Source organism: Cydia strobilella, chromosome 14, assembly GCF_947568885.1.
Source record: "Cydia strobilella chromosome 14, ilCydStro3.1, whole genome shotgun sequence".
Classification (NCBI taxonomy): domain Eukaryota; kingdom Metazoa; phylum Arthropoda; class Insecta; order Lepidoptera; family Tortricidae; genus Cydia; species Cydia strobilella.
The window spans coordinates 7,531,136-7,546,947 of NC_086054.1; the positions used below are offsets into that span (position 1 = coordinate 7,531,136).

At 41.1% G+C, this 15,812-nt stretch overlaps 1 protein-coding gene across 1 annotated transcript; it reads right to left on the reverse strand.

The window, feature by feature from the left end:
• Positions 1–3,258: 3,258 nt before the first annotated feature.
• LOC134747388 (uncharacterized) lies at positions 3,259–7,495 on the reverse strand. Its single transcript, XM_063682013.1, has 3 exons — positions 7,198–7,495; positions 6,322–6,403; positions 3,259–3,937 (listed from the first exon to the last, which is right to left on the reverse strand). Exons 1-3 carry the CDS (start codon positions 7,493–7,495, stop codon positions 3,388–3,390), a joined length of 930 nt encoding a protein of 309 aa, XP_063538083.1. The 3' UTR covers positions 3,259–3,387.
• Between the last annotated feature and the right edge of the window lie 8,317 nt (positions 7,496–15,812).

Genomic DNA, 15,812 nt, shown 5'->3' on the forward strand with positions numbered 1-15,812 from the left:
TTACTCTTTTCCACTCATAAAAAGTGAAATTGGACAATCGTACGTCATTATAGTTCAAGTTGTTGGATTTGCAAACATCACAAGTCCTTTGCAAGCAGTCGGTGTTTTCGGGATTACAACATAGTGCAGTAAGCACTTCATGATAATTATTTTCACTTATTATACATGAACGGTGCAAGGCTTTAATCAACAAATCTATATTTATATGGAGAGAACACTGGCACGTATTTCTATTAACTTCGCGCGGAAACAGTATCCAGAAAGGCCGCTGCTTGCAAAAGAAAGAATAACTGACTCTATATTCTTTATGTTCGGATAAAAAAATCTTGTGTAGACGCCTCAGTGGCAGACGTAAATATCTTTTTTGCATTCGAACTCTGTTTCGTGTGATAAACTCTTTTTTTCCAGCACCCAAGACACTGTTTGCATCACTTACGTAAAATTGTTTAATACAATCCACAACAGTTACCGTACCTGCTCCTGAGTTTTCTTCTTGATCTTGTAATTGCTCACTGACATCATTTGATTCTTGAAGAGTGGAAGAATTTGAACTAATTGCTTCTAATTGCGCCTGTGATTCTTTTAGCATTTTCTTTAATTTCAGAATAAGACCACGATGTTTCCTATCTTTTTTCTTGTACTCGGTGATGATCTTTATCAATGTTTTGCGCTTTTTTAATTCCATGTATCTTATTTTACGAATGGCAGCTTTTGCTGCTGGAAGGCTCACTGGATCTTTATTGCTCACGGTAGGGCTCTCTTCATCAGATACTGCTTCGATTTGAATGGCTTCAAATGTTACCTCTTGTTTTTGGTCTTCATTTTTCTTTTGCCTATATTTTTTTGAATTTGCACGCCATTTTTTACGTTGCTCTCTTTGTGACCGTGAAGACATTTCTTGAATACTTTTTATTTTTTTGGCTTCCTTATCTTTTAAATACTTAGCTCTTCTTTTTTCCCTTGCAATAGCTAGTAATTCGGGGTCATTTTTTATTTCAGCACGACGTCTTTTTTTATACAATTTTTGTCGTTCTTTTGCAGCGTCATTGATTTTGGTCTTAGGCGGCATAATTTGATTATTATTTTAACCTCGTCAATCAAAATTATTGGTGATTTGGTTAACTGATTAGTGATTACCTGCAATAAAGCATGGCTAATTAGTTACGGTTTTAGTTATATGAATTATTTTTAATAATATTTATTTTGATAACGATTTTTAAACTTTTTTATTTTTGGGAAATTTAAGTCTACGGCTCATAATATTTTATTGAATCGCCCACTCTCTAGTATGATCTATTATTATATTGTCACCATTGTTGATTTGCTGATACATATTCCTTAGTTGATAACTTTTAAAATGCTGATCAATATATGCACTCTCGTATCTATATGCATTGTTTTCCTGATACAATGTAAATAATTTCATGTCTTCTGAATCTTCACATATCGCCTTACAAACCCCTCCGTTCGATGTGGCAAATATGACATGAAATTGGTGTAATATTTCAACAAAATATTTGACATCAGCTTCATAACGATTCGTGTCAATACGAATGATGTAATATATGAGATTCATTGTACTTAAAGTATCTTGGTGTTAGTGTTGTTTAATTATATCTTAAACAAAACAATTACAGTGTTAGTACAAATAATAATTATTAATAAATAGGAGTCATAGGATGCGTATGGCGCAGAACCGGTCATTGTGGGTCGTTATGGCGGAGGCCTATGTCCAGCAGCGGACGTCTTTCAGCTGACATGATGATGATGGTACAATATGGGACATAAATCGACCTATATCCCACACTGCCGTGTCAAGCAAATCATTGTTGGATGCAGAAATCATTGTTGGCTTTGCGGGTTGTCATTGTTGGCAACACGCGTCATTGTCATCCCACCTGATTTCGCCTACAATGACGCAGCCAACAATGACAAATTTAATGAAACCTGCCGAAACGTGTTTTCATTTGGAGGTTAACTAAAACAGCATATTTTAACACGATTATACCTCAAATCGCTTCAATATGAGTAAGTAATATCTAAGTTTTAATGCACATTCATTGACGTAGTTTTTAAAATAACAATGATGATAAAATTGACAAAATTGGAAGAAGTGTCTTTGGCGACTTACCTTGCCGTAACGACGCACGTGTCACTTGTCCGCCGGTTGTGAATCGACTGAGAGGCGGGGGGCGAACACCGGGGGGCCATGTTTTGAGTGTTCAATGCGTTTCATTTCACGACAAATGCAACGACAAGTGCTGCCGCTGACAATGACTTAATTTTTTTTCATACTTTTTGATTTGAATATTAATACACTTATACTTATTTAAATGGTGTTTTTTTTGTTGAACTGTGATTAGGTTGTAATAATAAAGAATTGTGTAAGAGTTATATTACATATTTTATTGTATTTTGCGAGTTATTGAAGAAAAATGACGACTAACTAGTTTTGTCACTTGTAAAAAACGGTTGATTTTTCTTATTTTTCGCGAAAAACTATTTTCGTAGAAGAACCAAGCTGAAAATGGTTCCGACAGCCTTTCTGCTAATTAATGGAGTATCGAAAGAATATGCGTTGATGCGTAAATATTACATTTGTTAAAAGTTATCTTAAGAAACATAAAAAATGGCCCGGTCGGAGAACTGCCCATGCACAGGTGCGTTGTCGTGTAAGATCAGAACTCTCCTCTGTTAAGTTTGCCCCTCCATTTTCTTTTATGGCGTCTCTCAGCTGGCAAAGTAAATTTGCATAATAATCAGCATTCATTTTTCGTTTTCTTAAGCCGGGTATTCATTAGGCAACATTTGTTGATAAACTGTTTACGAATTTCATCACTTGTTCCGCAACAAGTTTACCGTAAACACTGTTTCTGAAACTTAGCAGTCCACACTAGTTTAGTTGTTGCTAGGATGTCGCCCGAAGAGGTAGTGATGCTCTGTGCTGCTTATATAATAATGCACAAGTGTAAAGCTAAGAAAAAAAAAGAAAAGGTGGTGGATGAGAAATTACCTCATGAATAGAACTTACGTATTTGATGATCTTAGAGGCTTGGATGGATCATTCCAGAATTTTACCAGAATGTCACGATCTGACTTTAAAACATTATTGGGATTGATTGGACCTGCTATAACAAGACAGGAGACGAAATTTCGGCATCCCATTGAGCCCCAAAGACGACTGGCTATAACTTTACGGTTTATTGCAACAGGTGACTCGTATGGCTCACTGTCATATACTTTTAAAGTATCAAAACAATTAATCAGCAAGATCATACCAGAAGTTTGTCAGGAATTGATAAATGTTTTGAAGGACTATGTAAAGGTAAGCAAAATAAATTTAATCACATACTTATTTATTAATTATTTAAATGAAATTACAAAATTTTATTGTGAATCATCATATTCCAACTGGGAAATTAATTCCTCAAGATTAGAGAAGTGCAAGACATCTTGACTATTTGCATTATGGGCTTCGCCTGGTTCTGGTGTCCCTGTTGGGGTCGAAGTATCAGCATATGTTGATGTTGATGATGCGGTGCGATATCCACTGCCATAGCCGTACCATTCTCCATACCCACCACTATTGTAATAGCCCATTCTTGCTTGTTGCAATATATTATTTATGTAATACTTGGCCTGCATACGTGCTCTTTGGTCTTTGACATTTTTCAATTCAGATGCCACATACTGGCCATAAATATCGAACTCGTTATTTGATACCTCGTCCATCTTCTTCTTTGCACTTTTTATAATTTCGTACGCTTCGTTTAGAGTGTCGTCACCTTTCCTCTTTTTCTTCCTTTCTGTGGTGGCGGCGGTGGTGGCAGTAATAACGATGATGATGGTTGTTGTGGTGGTAGTGGTGATGGTGATGGTGGCGGCGGTGCACTTGTCGACTGCGTTGCGGCAATGCCTTCCTATAAATAAAGAACTACTTTAATTCGTATAAATTTTATTTATTTCAAGTGCCACAAACTGAACAAGAATGGAAAAAGAAGGCCCGCCAGTTCGAGTTATTATGGAATTCGGTTCCATTGATGGAAAACATATTGTTATTGAAGCACCATTTAATTCTGGCAGTGATTATTTCAATTATAAAGAACAATTCAGCATTATACTACTGGCAATAGTTGACGCAGATTACAACTTTATATATGCGAATTGTGGTGCTAAAGGCAGATCTTCCGACAGTGGAGTATTTCAAGAAACTTCATTTTACGATGCAATGACTGCAAACCGGCTTAATTTTCCACAGCCACAACCAATATTACCAAATGGTCCGAATCTACCTTATAGGGAACAGTGCATCTGAAAATATGATGAAACCGTATCCTGGCGCTCACAACCGTGGAACTACAAAACGCATTTTCAACTACCGCCTTTCCAGATCAAGAAGGATTGAAGAAAATGTGTTTGGTTTATTAAGTGCTGTCTTTCGCGTTTTCAGAAAAGCCATGCCTCTTAAGCCTGCTACTTGTGAAATTGTAACAATGGCGTGTGTATATTTGCATAACTTTTTAAGGCGTAATAAACAGTCCCGAGCTATATATTGGCGAAGAGAAGTTGCTCCTCATGGCATGTTGAATTTACAACCTATTACAAGACACCCACCACTAGCTGCAGCGGTTGTAAGAGATCACTTCGCTGAACATTTTAGTAGTCCAGAAGGCAGTGTGCCATGGCAAAATTCTCACGCATAAAGATAGTACCCACTGAATACGTGTTTTTTTAATAAAGTTCTGATAACATGAGTTGTATTTTGTTTACATTAACACCAAACCTAAAAAAATATCTGATCATATCGATTGATCTACAATAGATATCTCATCTATTTAGCAAATAAATATAATTATAAAAAATTACGCACCGTTCCCATCGTATCCGATGTCCCAGACGTTGTTGCACCACGTAATAAAAACCACTGCCACTTGCTTATAATCACTTGATCGGCTCCGCATCCAGTTTGTTTTGATGACTTGAGTTTTTTCTTTTCACGACAAAATTGGGATCGTAGAGTATGAATTTTATTTTCCACCTCCTTTTGGGGCACATTTAATTTAGCGGCAATGTCGGCCCAAGCATCTTTTTTTTTCAATTTATCTTTGTAATATTTATTAGACGCGTCCCACAATATAATAAGCACGTTGTTGAAAAAGCTCGATGAGCATTGTAATTTGGTTGTTAGACCACACCACTATTTCCATGTTTATGAACATGCGTCTGACACGTCCACACTCGATGACACTTGTTTAAATATAAACTGAATATTTCGTCATTTCTCCATCTAGAGTGGGGAACACAGCAACATGTTTATGCAACAATGTTTCATCACTTTTGTTTATAAACATGTTTACAGAGATGATGCAACATCGTGCAACACTGTTTATAAACAGTGTTTATTGACAAATGTTGCCTAATGAATACCCGGCTTATGGTAAATAATCTATTAGTAAAATCTCTTCAGTATCCCAAAAAAGTGTCGCAATAAGTTTTCTAGCCGGTGGACAAACCTTGTCCTTCCGAGGAGGCTTTTCCTCCTTGAATTTCCATTTTAGTGATTCCTGTTTACTTTCTGGGTCCCATTATTCAATCGCAAGTCTCATCACACGTCACAATCTTGGAAATAATTTCTTCCTCTTTCCGGGAAACGAGTTGCGGGAAAGACTTTCCCGCAACTCGTCATGTCCAAAAACTCTTGACAACATTTGACACGTCTGTCCTTGTCTAACCAGGGCCGTAGCCAGAGTTGAATTTAAGATGGATAGGGCAGGGCAGCCAACAGGTAGGGCGCAAGTCAAAATTTTACTTGATCTAATCTGTGTGAGCGGCCACTGTTACAGTTATTTAAGAGGACTATAAGAATAACAAATATGAACAAATAAATGGGAGTAACAAAGCTTAATAAGCAAATAGGTAACACATCAAACTAAAGGAACCCGGACACACTTTGGTAATTATTCTAAAATTATAGTTACACTTAGGTAGTTTCTTATAGGTAAAACCAAATAATAACCGGCTAGCATCGGTTGCACAGGACTCTATAGTACGTATTATAAAAACTAAAGCTTCAGGGAACAAATAGGGATTTAGCGAACTCTTTTAAATAATTTGATAGAAACGGCCAAAACTGCTGAACTTTCTAACGTTACAATAGGTCTGTAGGGCGCCAGGGGCCGTCGAACCGGTCCCGATTTAAACGGTAATAATAGGGTTGATCTAACCTCCAAATGCGGTAATTTACCACACCCGTCGCGTCACGGAGCCTTGATGTGGGGATACGAAGCTGCCAGTGTCTGCTCCGCCAGGTAGCGTGGTTACCGGTTAATCAGCAGGACGCATGCGGCAGTCGCAAGCGTATAAATGGCGGCCACGTCGTGAACCCTGTTGGCGGACAAAAGGCCTGCGTGGGCATGTATAATGCACTTATTTCAACACCGGGCCACGCGATAGATCGCCGTGCAACTACGGACTACGGAGTTTTATTAGGGCATTTTTATGCCGGGGCCAAAAGGGCGACCACGCCCGATTTCGGCTTGCTTAGCCACTCTCGTCAGAAATTCTCCCCATGAAATGTCCTCAATATCATCTGACGGTAACTTCCTAGCCAGCTTCCTAGTTTGTTCCCTCAAACCCTTCACATCTTCAGCTCCCGCTGACTCCCGTCCCTTCCCTTATTGACACTGCATATTCCAACTCGTCTTCGCGTAACAAATTATAATGAATAGGACGGTCCTCCATTATGAACAAGCTTACAATTGTTTACTACTAATAAGTACAGTGACCTCCAACAGAGGAAAAAAACTTATTTTTAATTTAAAAAAAAAAGTCTTAATACCTTGGTACACAACTGTCCCTTAACATTAAAGCACCCTGGTTGGTGTTACTCCCTTAAGCATGCAGAAAAGAGTAGTTTCTTTTAGGTATATTAAAAGATATGTTGAAATAATATTTAAGTAACACTAAATTAAGAGCACTCAATCTTCAGTTAATACAGTGACGGTATTGTCAAAATATCTTTATATGTACTAGCGTCACCATTTGCAATTAATTTGGAATAAATCATATAGCGGTCTTTTTCCGACTTTTGAACCCCTTATCCCGTCAATGGGGGATTATAATGGGCGTTTCTTGATGGCAACTTGATAGAAAACACAGCACTGATGGTCTTAATAACTTTGTGTATTACTTGTTTACATTTTATCTTTTCTGTTTTACTAATCTTGGTTGTTGTGTTAATCATGTCCAATAGACAGGATGAAGTCTCTTCCAATCGCGGCACCTTGGTTGTGTTAAACTTCACACTGCATAATTTGACCACGCCGTTACTGCAACTACACTGATCAATCATATTTGGCGGTATCTCAATGTCTGATGTGCCAAGACTGACTTTAATAGCTACTGTGTTGTTCTTCTGTTCTGTGGCGCGGCGTTGATTATTAACCTCAGGCGGCTGCGTAACTACGAAGTGCTTGGGCTGATCATTTTGGGCCATATCACATCTACTAGTATGTCTAGGCATGCTTTGCTCATGCGCTTGCGCCTGCTGCTCATTTATGTCGCTGTTTCTTTTCATACGAACAAGTGGTGGTATAGTTGATCTGGGCCGCCAATACTCCGAAGTCGATTACTACTTCGGGCTGGTGTTTTGCATTTACTACCTACTTTATATTAAAGGCTCCGTCACACAGGCGCGTTTTGCGGGCGGCGCGTGAGCGGGGCGATGAGAATTATTACGTTAAATTGTTTTTAAATCTAACAGCTTTCTTAGAAACCTTTCAGTCATTTATAAAGTCCTATCGAATGCTCAGTTAAGTAGCATTTTTAGAGTTCCGTAGTCAACTAGAATTTTACTTACCTCCTCGCGCTCAGTCTCGGGCCTCGGCCCTCAGCAGAAATAGTTTGGTAATTAATGCCTTTCAAAGTTTTCCCTACGTTTCGACAAAATAAGATAATTGCAGCAAATTAAATCGATTGGATTTAATATATGAATATGAACATAACATTTGAAATGTATAACAAATATGAACGAGACAAATGCCCATTCGAGCAGTCTTGGGGGCGTTCAAATATCATGTAACGCAATTTGGGGGGGGGGGGGGGTCTTGTACAACGTTACTATGCGTTACAGGGGCGGGGGGACACACGGGAGCAAGGCGTTACGTAACAATGTTTTTTTTAATGAAATAATATACAAATTACGCCTATTTCTTGGAGTGGTAGGCAGAGACCACGGATTTCCACTTGCTACGATACTGACATACCTCTTTCGCATAACATTCCACATACACGCACGCTCATTTCTTCAATTTTATGATTATACTTCGCTGAACATTATTGTGACTTTTAAGTAAAAATGGTTACTTGGGTGTTACGTAACTTTTAGGTAGGGGGTAGGGGTACACGAAAACGTTACGGCGCGTTACACGGGGGGGGGGGGGGGGTTAAAATCTACGAAAATTGCGTTACGTAATATTTGAACGCCCCCCTACTACTACATGCAAGAGGAGCCCTTAGGTTAGTTTTTGGACATTATAAATTATATTAAGGTATGCGAATGATTAGGGTGAGGATATGGCATAATGAAATCGAGACAAATTCTTAAATATAATTATTATTAAAATAAGTTACAAATTGTTCTCGTACCGCGAAGGCTTCTTGACACGGCACTGGAGCACTCGACGGTAGCGGCGCGTGGTCTATGAGAGCTGAGGCCGGAGTGTTATTAGTTCCGCCAGTTCTCAAGGTCGGACGGCCTTCCTTTTCCCGCAAGAAGTTGTGGAGACAACAAGCTCCAGAGCACTCCATGGCCCTGTGGAAAACCCTCCACTTGGCAGTTAAAATGCCGAAGGCGTTTTCAACTACACGTCGGGCCCGGCACAGCCTTTTGTTGAAGTTCGTCTTCCGTTCGTCGTGTAGTGCCGCCGCTTGTGGGAAAGGCCTCATTCAAGGAGTCCGATAGACATTCAAAAACACAACGAAGTTCAGAAATAAAGAAGGGATTCGAAAGAAAATTATCCGAAGTAGAAATAGATGAAGAGCCAGAAGATGGAATTTCAGAAAGATTTGAAGCATAAGGGGGAGCCAATTTCTTAAGGAAGTAATCTAGCCAGAGAGGATTGTTAGAAAAAGTCAGAGGAGGCGGGGCAGCGGACCCCGCACACCGAAATGCCTTGATTTTGTTCCATACAATTAGAGATGGGCGAAATGTGTCAGTAAAAAGAAAAGAGTGATATATATCTTTCTCTCACTGGGATATATATCACTCTTTTATATCTTTATATCCGTATGCGTCACTGCTCCCGCTCGCAACTGTATCGGCAATTGCTCACTTTACGTCATGTTATGACTGTTATGAGTGAGAGAGAGGACACTAGAGTAGTTATTATACCGTGGCGAGATTGTTTCTTTCATTTTGTATATTGGATGATTGTATCATGATGGATATAGATCGATTCATTCACGAAGGCGCTTGCTTTGGTTCGTATTGTCATGCTCATGCTATTACTTTAGGTTTGACAAATCTGCGCGTCGTGAATTGCGCTATCTATAACCTTGACCTTGCATTTAAAAATGATTGACGTTATTGAATTTTAATATTTTTGCGTAATAAAATACCTTATTGCGGTTTGTTTACATTTTATTAAATACCTAAAGGAATACACTCAAGTCCCGTCGAAACGAACGAGGTCAAAGCAAAGCGAACGATTTGCAAAATTTTGGAAATCGCAAATACGTTTTGTGTAAATCCTTAAACTTACCAAAATATGACCTAAATTAGTTTGCATATGCATAGTTCAATTCTAACTTTGTAGGAACAAAACGCAGCTAGTGTATAATAACAACGAAAATAATCATGCTAGGTCCAAATAACTAAGCTTTAAAACTTTAAGCAATAGAACTCAATTTGACTCATCACATCATTGCATTGTACTTCGGTTGACCGACGGCGTCGACGCGCGGCCGAGACAAAGAGACAATAGACATCGCTTATCTTATCTATCTATTCACTTTAGTAAATCCTTGCCGCGGGTGCGACGGTGCGAGTGTACGGATATATTGGGATATACTGATATATTCGGATTCGTAAAGACAAGAAGAGTGATTCATGAAAAGAGAAAGATATATATCCTTTATATCTATATCCCCTGAGCTACCCATCTCTACATACAATGGTAGGATGAGTGGCAGGAGACACAGATTCACAAAACTTATTCCATCCAATTCTTTTTTTCTTAGTAAGTACTTTCTTGCATTTAGCTTGAATTTGTTTATATAAAATAAAGTTTTCATTAGTCATATTATTGCAATAGGTTTTTTCCGCATTTTTACGTTCCTTGACTACAGAGGTACAATCAGAGTCCCACCAAGGTATCCAGGGACGCCTGTTTTTAAAAACGTTTTTTTTTTAAAGGGGATAGATTGTTCAGCCGAAAGGAGAACATATTTTTTTTAAAGAAGGTAGACATCAAGACAATTTGTTGAAGAGACAACGGGAAGATCAGCAATTTTATTATCTAGCAAAGAAGAAAATAGCGACCAGTCAGCTCTTGCAAGGTTAAATTTTTGAAGAGGAGGACTCGAAGATGGCAGGGGGCAATCCATAGAGATAGTGATGGTGATGGGGAGGTGGTCACTACCATAAGACAATTGGGATACTTCCCAAGCAGATACTGAAGCTAAGGCCGGAGAGCAAATAGATAAGTCTACAGGAGACGGGCTCTGGGTCGGAGATATCCGACGAGTTGAACTACCATCATTTAAGACACAAAGGTTGTCATGGTCTAGAAGCTCCACAATTTTGCGACCCGAGGGGTCAGGGGTAAGGGAACCCCAGAGGGGGCTATGGGAGTTGAAGTCGCCTAGAACAAGAATGGGGGGAGGAATGTTAGAGAGAAGGGACCAGAAGGACGAAATTATTCTAGGAGAAGGGTGAGGGATATACACGGAAAGGAAGCTAATGTTTAAGACTCGAGCGGCAGTCACAAAAATATGAGGTTTGTTAATGAGTGTAATTTGTTGATAATCTAATCCGTTCTTAATAAGGAGACAGCAACCAGCGGAGCCTTTGAGGCAATCCTGCCTGAGGTAGGTATAACCCTGCAGGCGGAATGGAAAAGATGGTTTTAACCAGGTTTCTGAGAGGGCGATGACAGATGGTTTGTGTTTATTGCATAAATATAATAGATTAGATTTATTCTTGTTTACACTTCTAATATTCCATTGTAGAATCGAAATAGCCATCAAGTAATCGGCAACTTTGGACGGTAATAAATTATTTTTCGCCAAAAATCTACAGCTAGAGAGACAATTGAAGAGATTATATGATGTTAGTATCTGCACCAGAGGGGACAGATGGAGGCAGTTCTTGTGGATGGGGACCGAGTTCACGGTTTTCAGCAGACAGGTTTACACCCACCCGTTCCACCATATACGAAAAGTGGCTGTATTTTCGCATCTCCAAATCCGTGCCCGACTCCGCGCTCTTAGCAGTTGCGGGCTTCTGCGTGTCCAGCCACCTGTCTACAAGTGACGGGCATAGCTCGATTGGATCGCGCTTGTATTCCTCGAGCATCCATGCTTTCGCCGGATCCACGGCGCTCTTCAAGAAATTCTTCGCAAGACACTCACCGATGTATGATCTTGACATCGCCGGGTCAGTCAACTCAGGTGCGTTTAAGTTGCGCTTTAATAGACCCAAGATGGCCTCGCGCTGAGAGTTCGCGCGCCGTGCCGGCATCATGGTGTTCAACTCCGGACGCAACGGCGTGTACTTCCGGTCCACGAGGTAAGACCTCCCCGGGTCGATTTGTATACGGTCAACGCTCAAGAGCATTTCGCTATTATCGACGCAAAGCTGGTCTCTGTCGTAGAGCTGCGTCGCGTGGCCGGGGAAGATCTCATCGTAAACCGTCTGCAAGTATCGCACGTCCGCATCGACGGTCGCACGCACCACCTCCACGGGCGCTGCCTGCGCTACGCCCTGTCGTGTGATGAAGGACTTTGTGCGGTGAGCCGCCGCGTACAGACCGCGTAGTATCTCAGTCGCGCTACCGGTGCCGATACACGGCAGTCGCACGCTGAACGTATCCGGGGAGGCCAAAAACCCACCAGTTAAGTTCAGTCGGATGGTAACTCCGTCGGCCGTGTCGGTCACAGTCAGTTCGGGCAGCGAGTCCAGGAACCGCCGCAATGACTCAAACCCGAAGAGTCCAGGGTCCCCGTCGAACTGTAGGTGTACACCATTGCCCGGGAGGGGCGTGGTAAAGCCAGAGATAATGTCATTATGGGCCCTGCGGTCATAACCAGGGGTGAGAGGAGCACGAGGCTTTCTCAGTGTAGCTACTGTTTTTCTGTAAGAAGTAGAAGTCTGAGCAGCAGGGGGGGGGGACTGAACTGTTGAGCTATAAAGTGGTTTAGATTTAGGGTGCATTTTTTCGGCTTCAGTGTATGAGATACCTTCCTCTGTCATAGTGACTTTAATGTTTTTTGTCTGTTGAACTCACTGCAATTTTTGTCAGTTGCCATCGACCTAGACAGTACAGGCAGGATACATTTGCTTCTTCTACATTACATTCAGATGCCTCATGAGGCTGGGCACACTTGGCACAACGTGGACGAGAGCGACAATGAGCCTTTACATGGCCAAAACGAAGGCATTTGAAGCATTGGATTGTGGGGAGGTTATAGGGATCTACCTCAAGCGAGCAGTGGAATAGGAAAACCCTTGAAGGAAGAGCCTGGCTGTCGAAGGTAACCACCACTTTTTCTGAAGGCACCCATTGAATGGACCCATCATTAGGATCCTTAGTTTTATAATTAATGCGACGAGCCTTTATGGGTTTGCCAAATCCGTGAGGGAAGAAGGGAAGAGAGAAAATTAGGGAAGGAAGTTCCTCGTTTGTAAAATCTTTGGGAATGTATTTAACAACCCCTGTGCGAGCGATATGGAAAGTTGGGATAAAAGCTTTATATCCGTCTGCTAGTTGTGCATTTAAGAAGGTATTTGCACTATCAACTGTTTGAAACTCAACCGAAATTTTATTACGCCCTGCTTTCTTAACACCACCTTCTTTAATGCCCTTCACACCGCTTAGATGTAGTAGTTGTCCAAACTTCACCTGATTTAGATAGGTTTCCGAGGTATCTTTTGTGACATGCACAACAAATGGACCTGAGTCTGTCAGTAGGTACTTATTCCTGTGGGGGGTAGGGGGGGGGGTCTCATAGTACTGTTTGAGTCTGAGGGGGGGATTTGGGAGACTTCCATGGGGGTCGAGAGAATTTGGGAAGGAGTGGGGGATCCACCCGCTGCTCCATGGTCGTGTTGAATCCAGTCTTGAGTAGCTTGGAACTGGGACAGGGGAGCTGTGATTCTTGAACGGCCGAAAGGGCAGAAAAATAATTTCCTTAGTGCCTTCATTTGGGATGATCAACTGCTTGGCACTGGGGGCCTCATCATTTGACTTGGAGTCAGCGCGATCTCTTTTGAGGGGGGACGATTTAACTACGTCCAACAGCGGGGGAGGGCGGGTTCGCGACAATAACTAACACATCCGGGGGTCTCCCGGGATCAAACCGGTTTGACGACATCATGTCGTCTCGGAAAAGGTGGCAAGTACGTCACATAGAAGCAATTGCCACCGACCCACGTATTTTCACTTACCAGATGTTAGATAACGCTACCACACAGATTTACAACAAACACAAACAATCACAACACAAAAAAACACAGAATTATCCTATTTTCAATATTTTTTCCTAATCCCACAACGTGCTCGGTCAATGGCCGGAAGCGGAAAAAAACCACTTCCAACTCACTCTGAATTTAACTTGAAATACTTAATGATTATGAAACAAAATCAATATAGATCGATGTTGACATTTCAACTTGATGTCTATACTGCCAAGAATGACAGACTGGTGAATGATATAACCGTGACTGGTTGAATGATTTGCACGAGTGGTTCGCGACCGAACTGTCAGGTGGCGCTGCGAGCGTTTTAACCTTACTGTACGATCACGCACTTCCGATTTACAAAATAGACACCCGTCCGATTTCGATTTTACGATTGACTTTGCACCTTTATATCCCGAACCGCACTGGGACGCCGTGATCACTGACTTTAACGACAAAAATGAAATGACCCGATGACTAGTTTGAAGCGATGATTGTTGAACACGTGTGACGTACTTCACAACTCGCCGTGTTCCTCGTCTCGCGCTTGCACGACGCGAAGTCTTTCGATGAGTTTTGATGAGAATTGATGAACTACGAATGATGATTTCTATTTCAGCGACCGCTCCGGACCTTTTCTTGGTGTAGGCGAGCGTCGATGACCCTCGGCGTCGTCTCTAACCTTGAAATATAGCACCGACACGCTATCTTCTTTTTTTTTCTTGATTCTTCTTTTTTGTGCTGATCCGTTCTATCAATCGTACTGATCCTTTCCCATCATGCTGATCCGTTCCCATTCATGGGCCAACCAAAAATGAAGCGAACAAAGGCAGCTCCCCTCATGGGCCACCAAAATGAAGCCAGCAAAGGCAGGTCCCCGACCGGGACACCACCAGTCTCCCCGACATGGGTCAGCTAGGGTATAAGTTATGGGCCACCACGCTGTTTACAGCGATGTAATCCACGAGCCAGGCGCTTCCCTATATCCCTAGGGTCTAGATACTTCACCGTCCATATACTCTTTAGTCATTTAGTCATTTATTAAATATTGCATTGTCATGTACATAATAAGGTGTTACATTTTATATAGCCAGTTCATGACACCCTGTAAGGGCACACAATAGTACAGTTTTTCTATTCTATTAATTCTAATTTACACATTGCAATTAAGGTAACATAATAAAATTAACATATTAGCGTATCAGTGGTTTAGTAACCTATTAGTTAGTCTCATAAATTAATTTAGTAACTTCAACAATATCAACGTCAACAATGCACCGATACAATAATTTCTGATTGAATTAACTTGTCAAATTATTATAATTATTATTTATTTAATGAATGTCAATTAATATTAAAGTGATGGCAGCAATATGTCAAGTTAACAGTCTTACACTAATTCGGTGTCATATTTATCTAACGTATTATCTTCCAGGAATGATTCGACTGTGTAATAACAATTTTCTATTAATAGGCTTTTCAGTTTAGAGTTAAAAGTTTTCTCATTTAGTTCGTATTTGATAGCGTTAGGGATTTTATTAAAAATTTGGATACATCTTGACCTAGAGACACGTGGTTCGGCTTCGTACCGCGCCGGCCGTCGTGGAGGTTCTCGTCGGCGCCTCGTCGACGATGCCAGCTCTCCAGCTAGCTGTGGGACACGCAGCAGCTCGCCTCGAGGCTGCGTGCCGAGGGTTCCTGCTACAGGACTGACTTGGGCACGTGTTGTGTAATGAAAAGCACCGAGTCTAATTAATTGAATGTAATTCGTTTACCAGTTCACTAGTCTATATTATAGCTTAACCTACTCAATACTAAACACAGACTCAATCGCGTAACTTTCCGAGGGACCGCCGCGGTCAACTCGAAGAACATGGGGTTAAGATGGCGGGCATGGTTTCTGACCCGAACCATGCCGCCGTGCGACACCGGCGCACGTGCGTTCGCGTCAACGCTCCGATCTGGCAGCCAATCAGTCCTCGACTGGTTGACAAGTAAATGAATGAAGTGAACGGCGAATGATGCAGTTCATTCGTTAATAGTTTTAAATTATAAATGAGGTTCGGATGCTAGCCCATTTGGCTCGAACATTATGAAAATGGGGGATACTTACGGATACTTATATACTAATGCA

Bases quoted from the DNA above. Each gene is read 5' to 3' on its own strand.
- LOC134747388 (XM_063682013.1), bottom strand. From the start codon at position 7,495: ATGGCCCAAAATGATCAGCCCAAGCACTTCGTAGTTACGCAGCCGCCT. The intron at 6,404-7,197 runs GTAAACAAGTAA...ATGCCCACGCAG, and splicing joins TAAAACAGAAAAGATAAAAT to GCCTTTTGTCCGCCAACAGG. The intron at 3,938-6,321 runs GTAACCACGCTA...TACGAATTAAAG, and splicing joins TGCGTCCTGCTGATTAACCG to TAGTTCTTTATTTATAGGAA.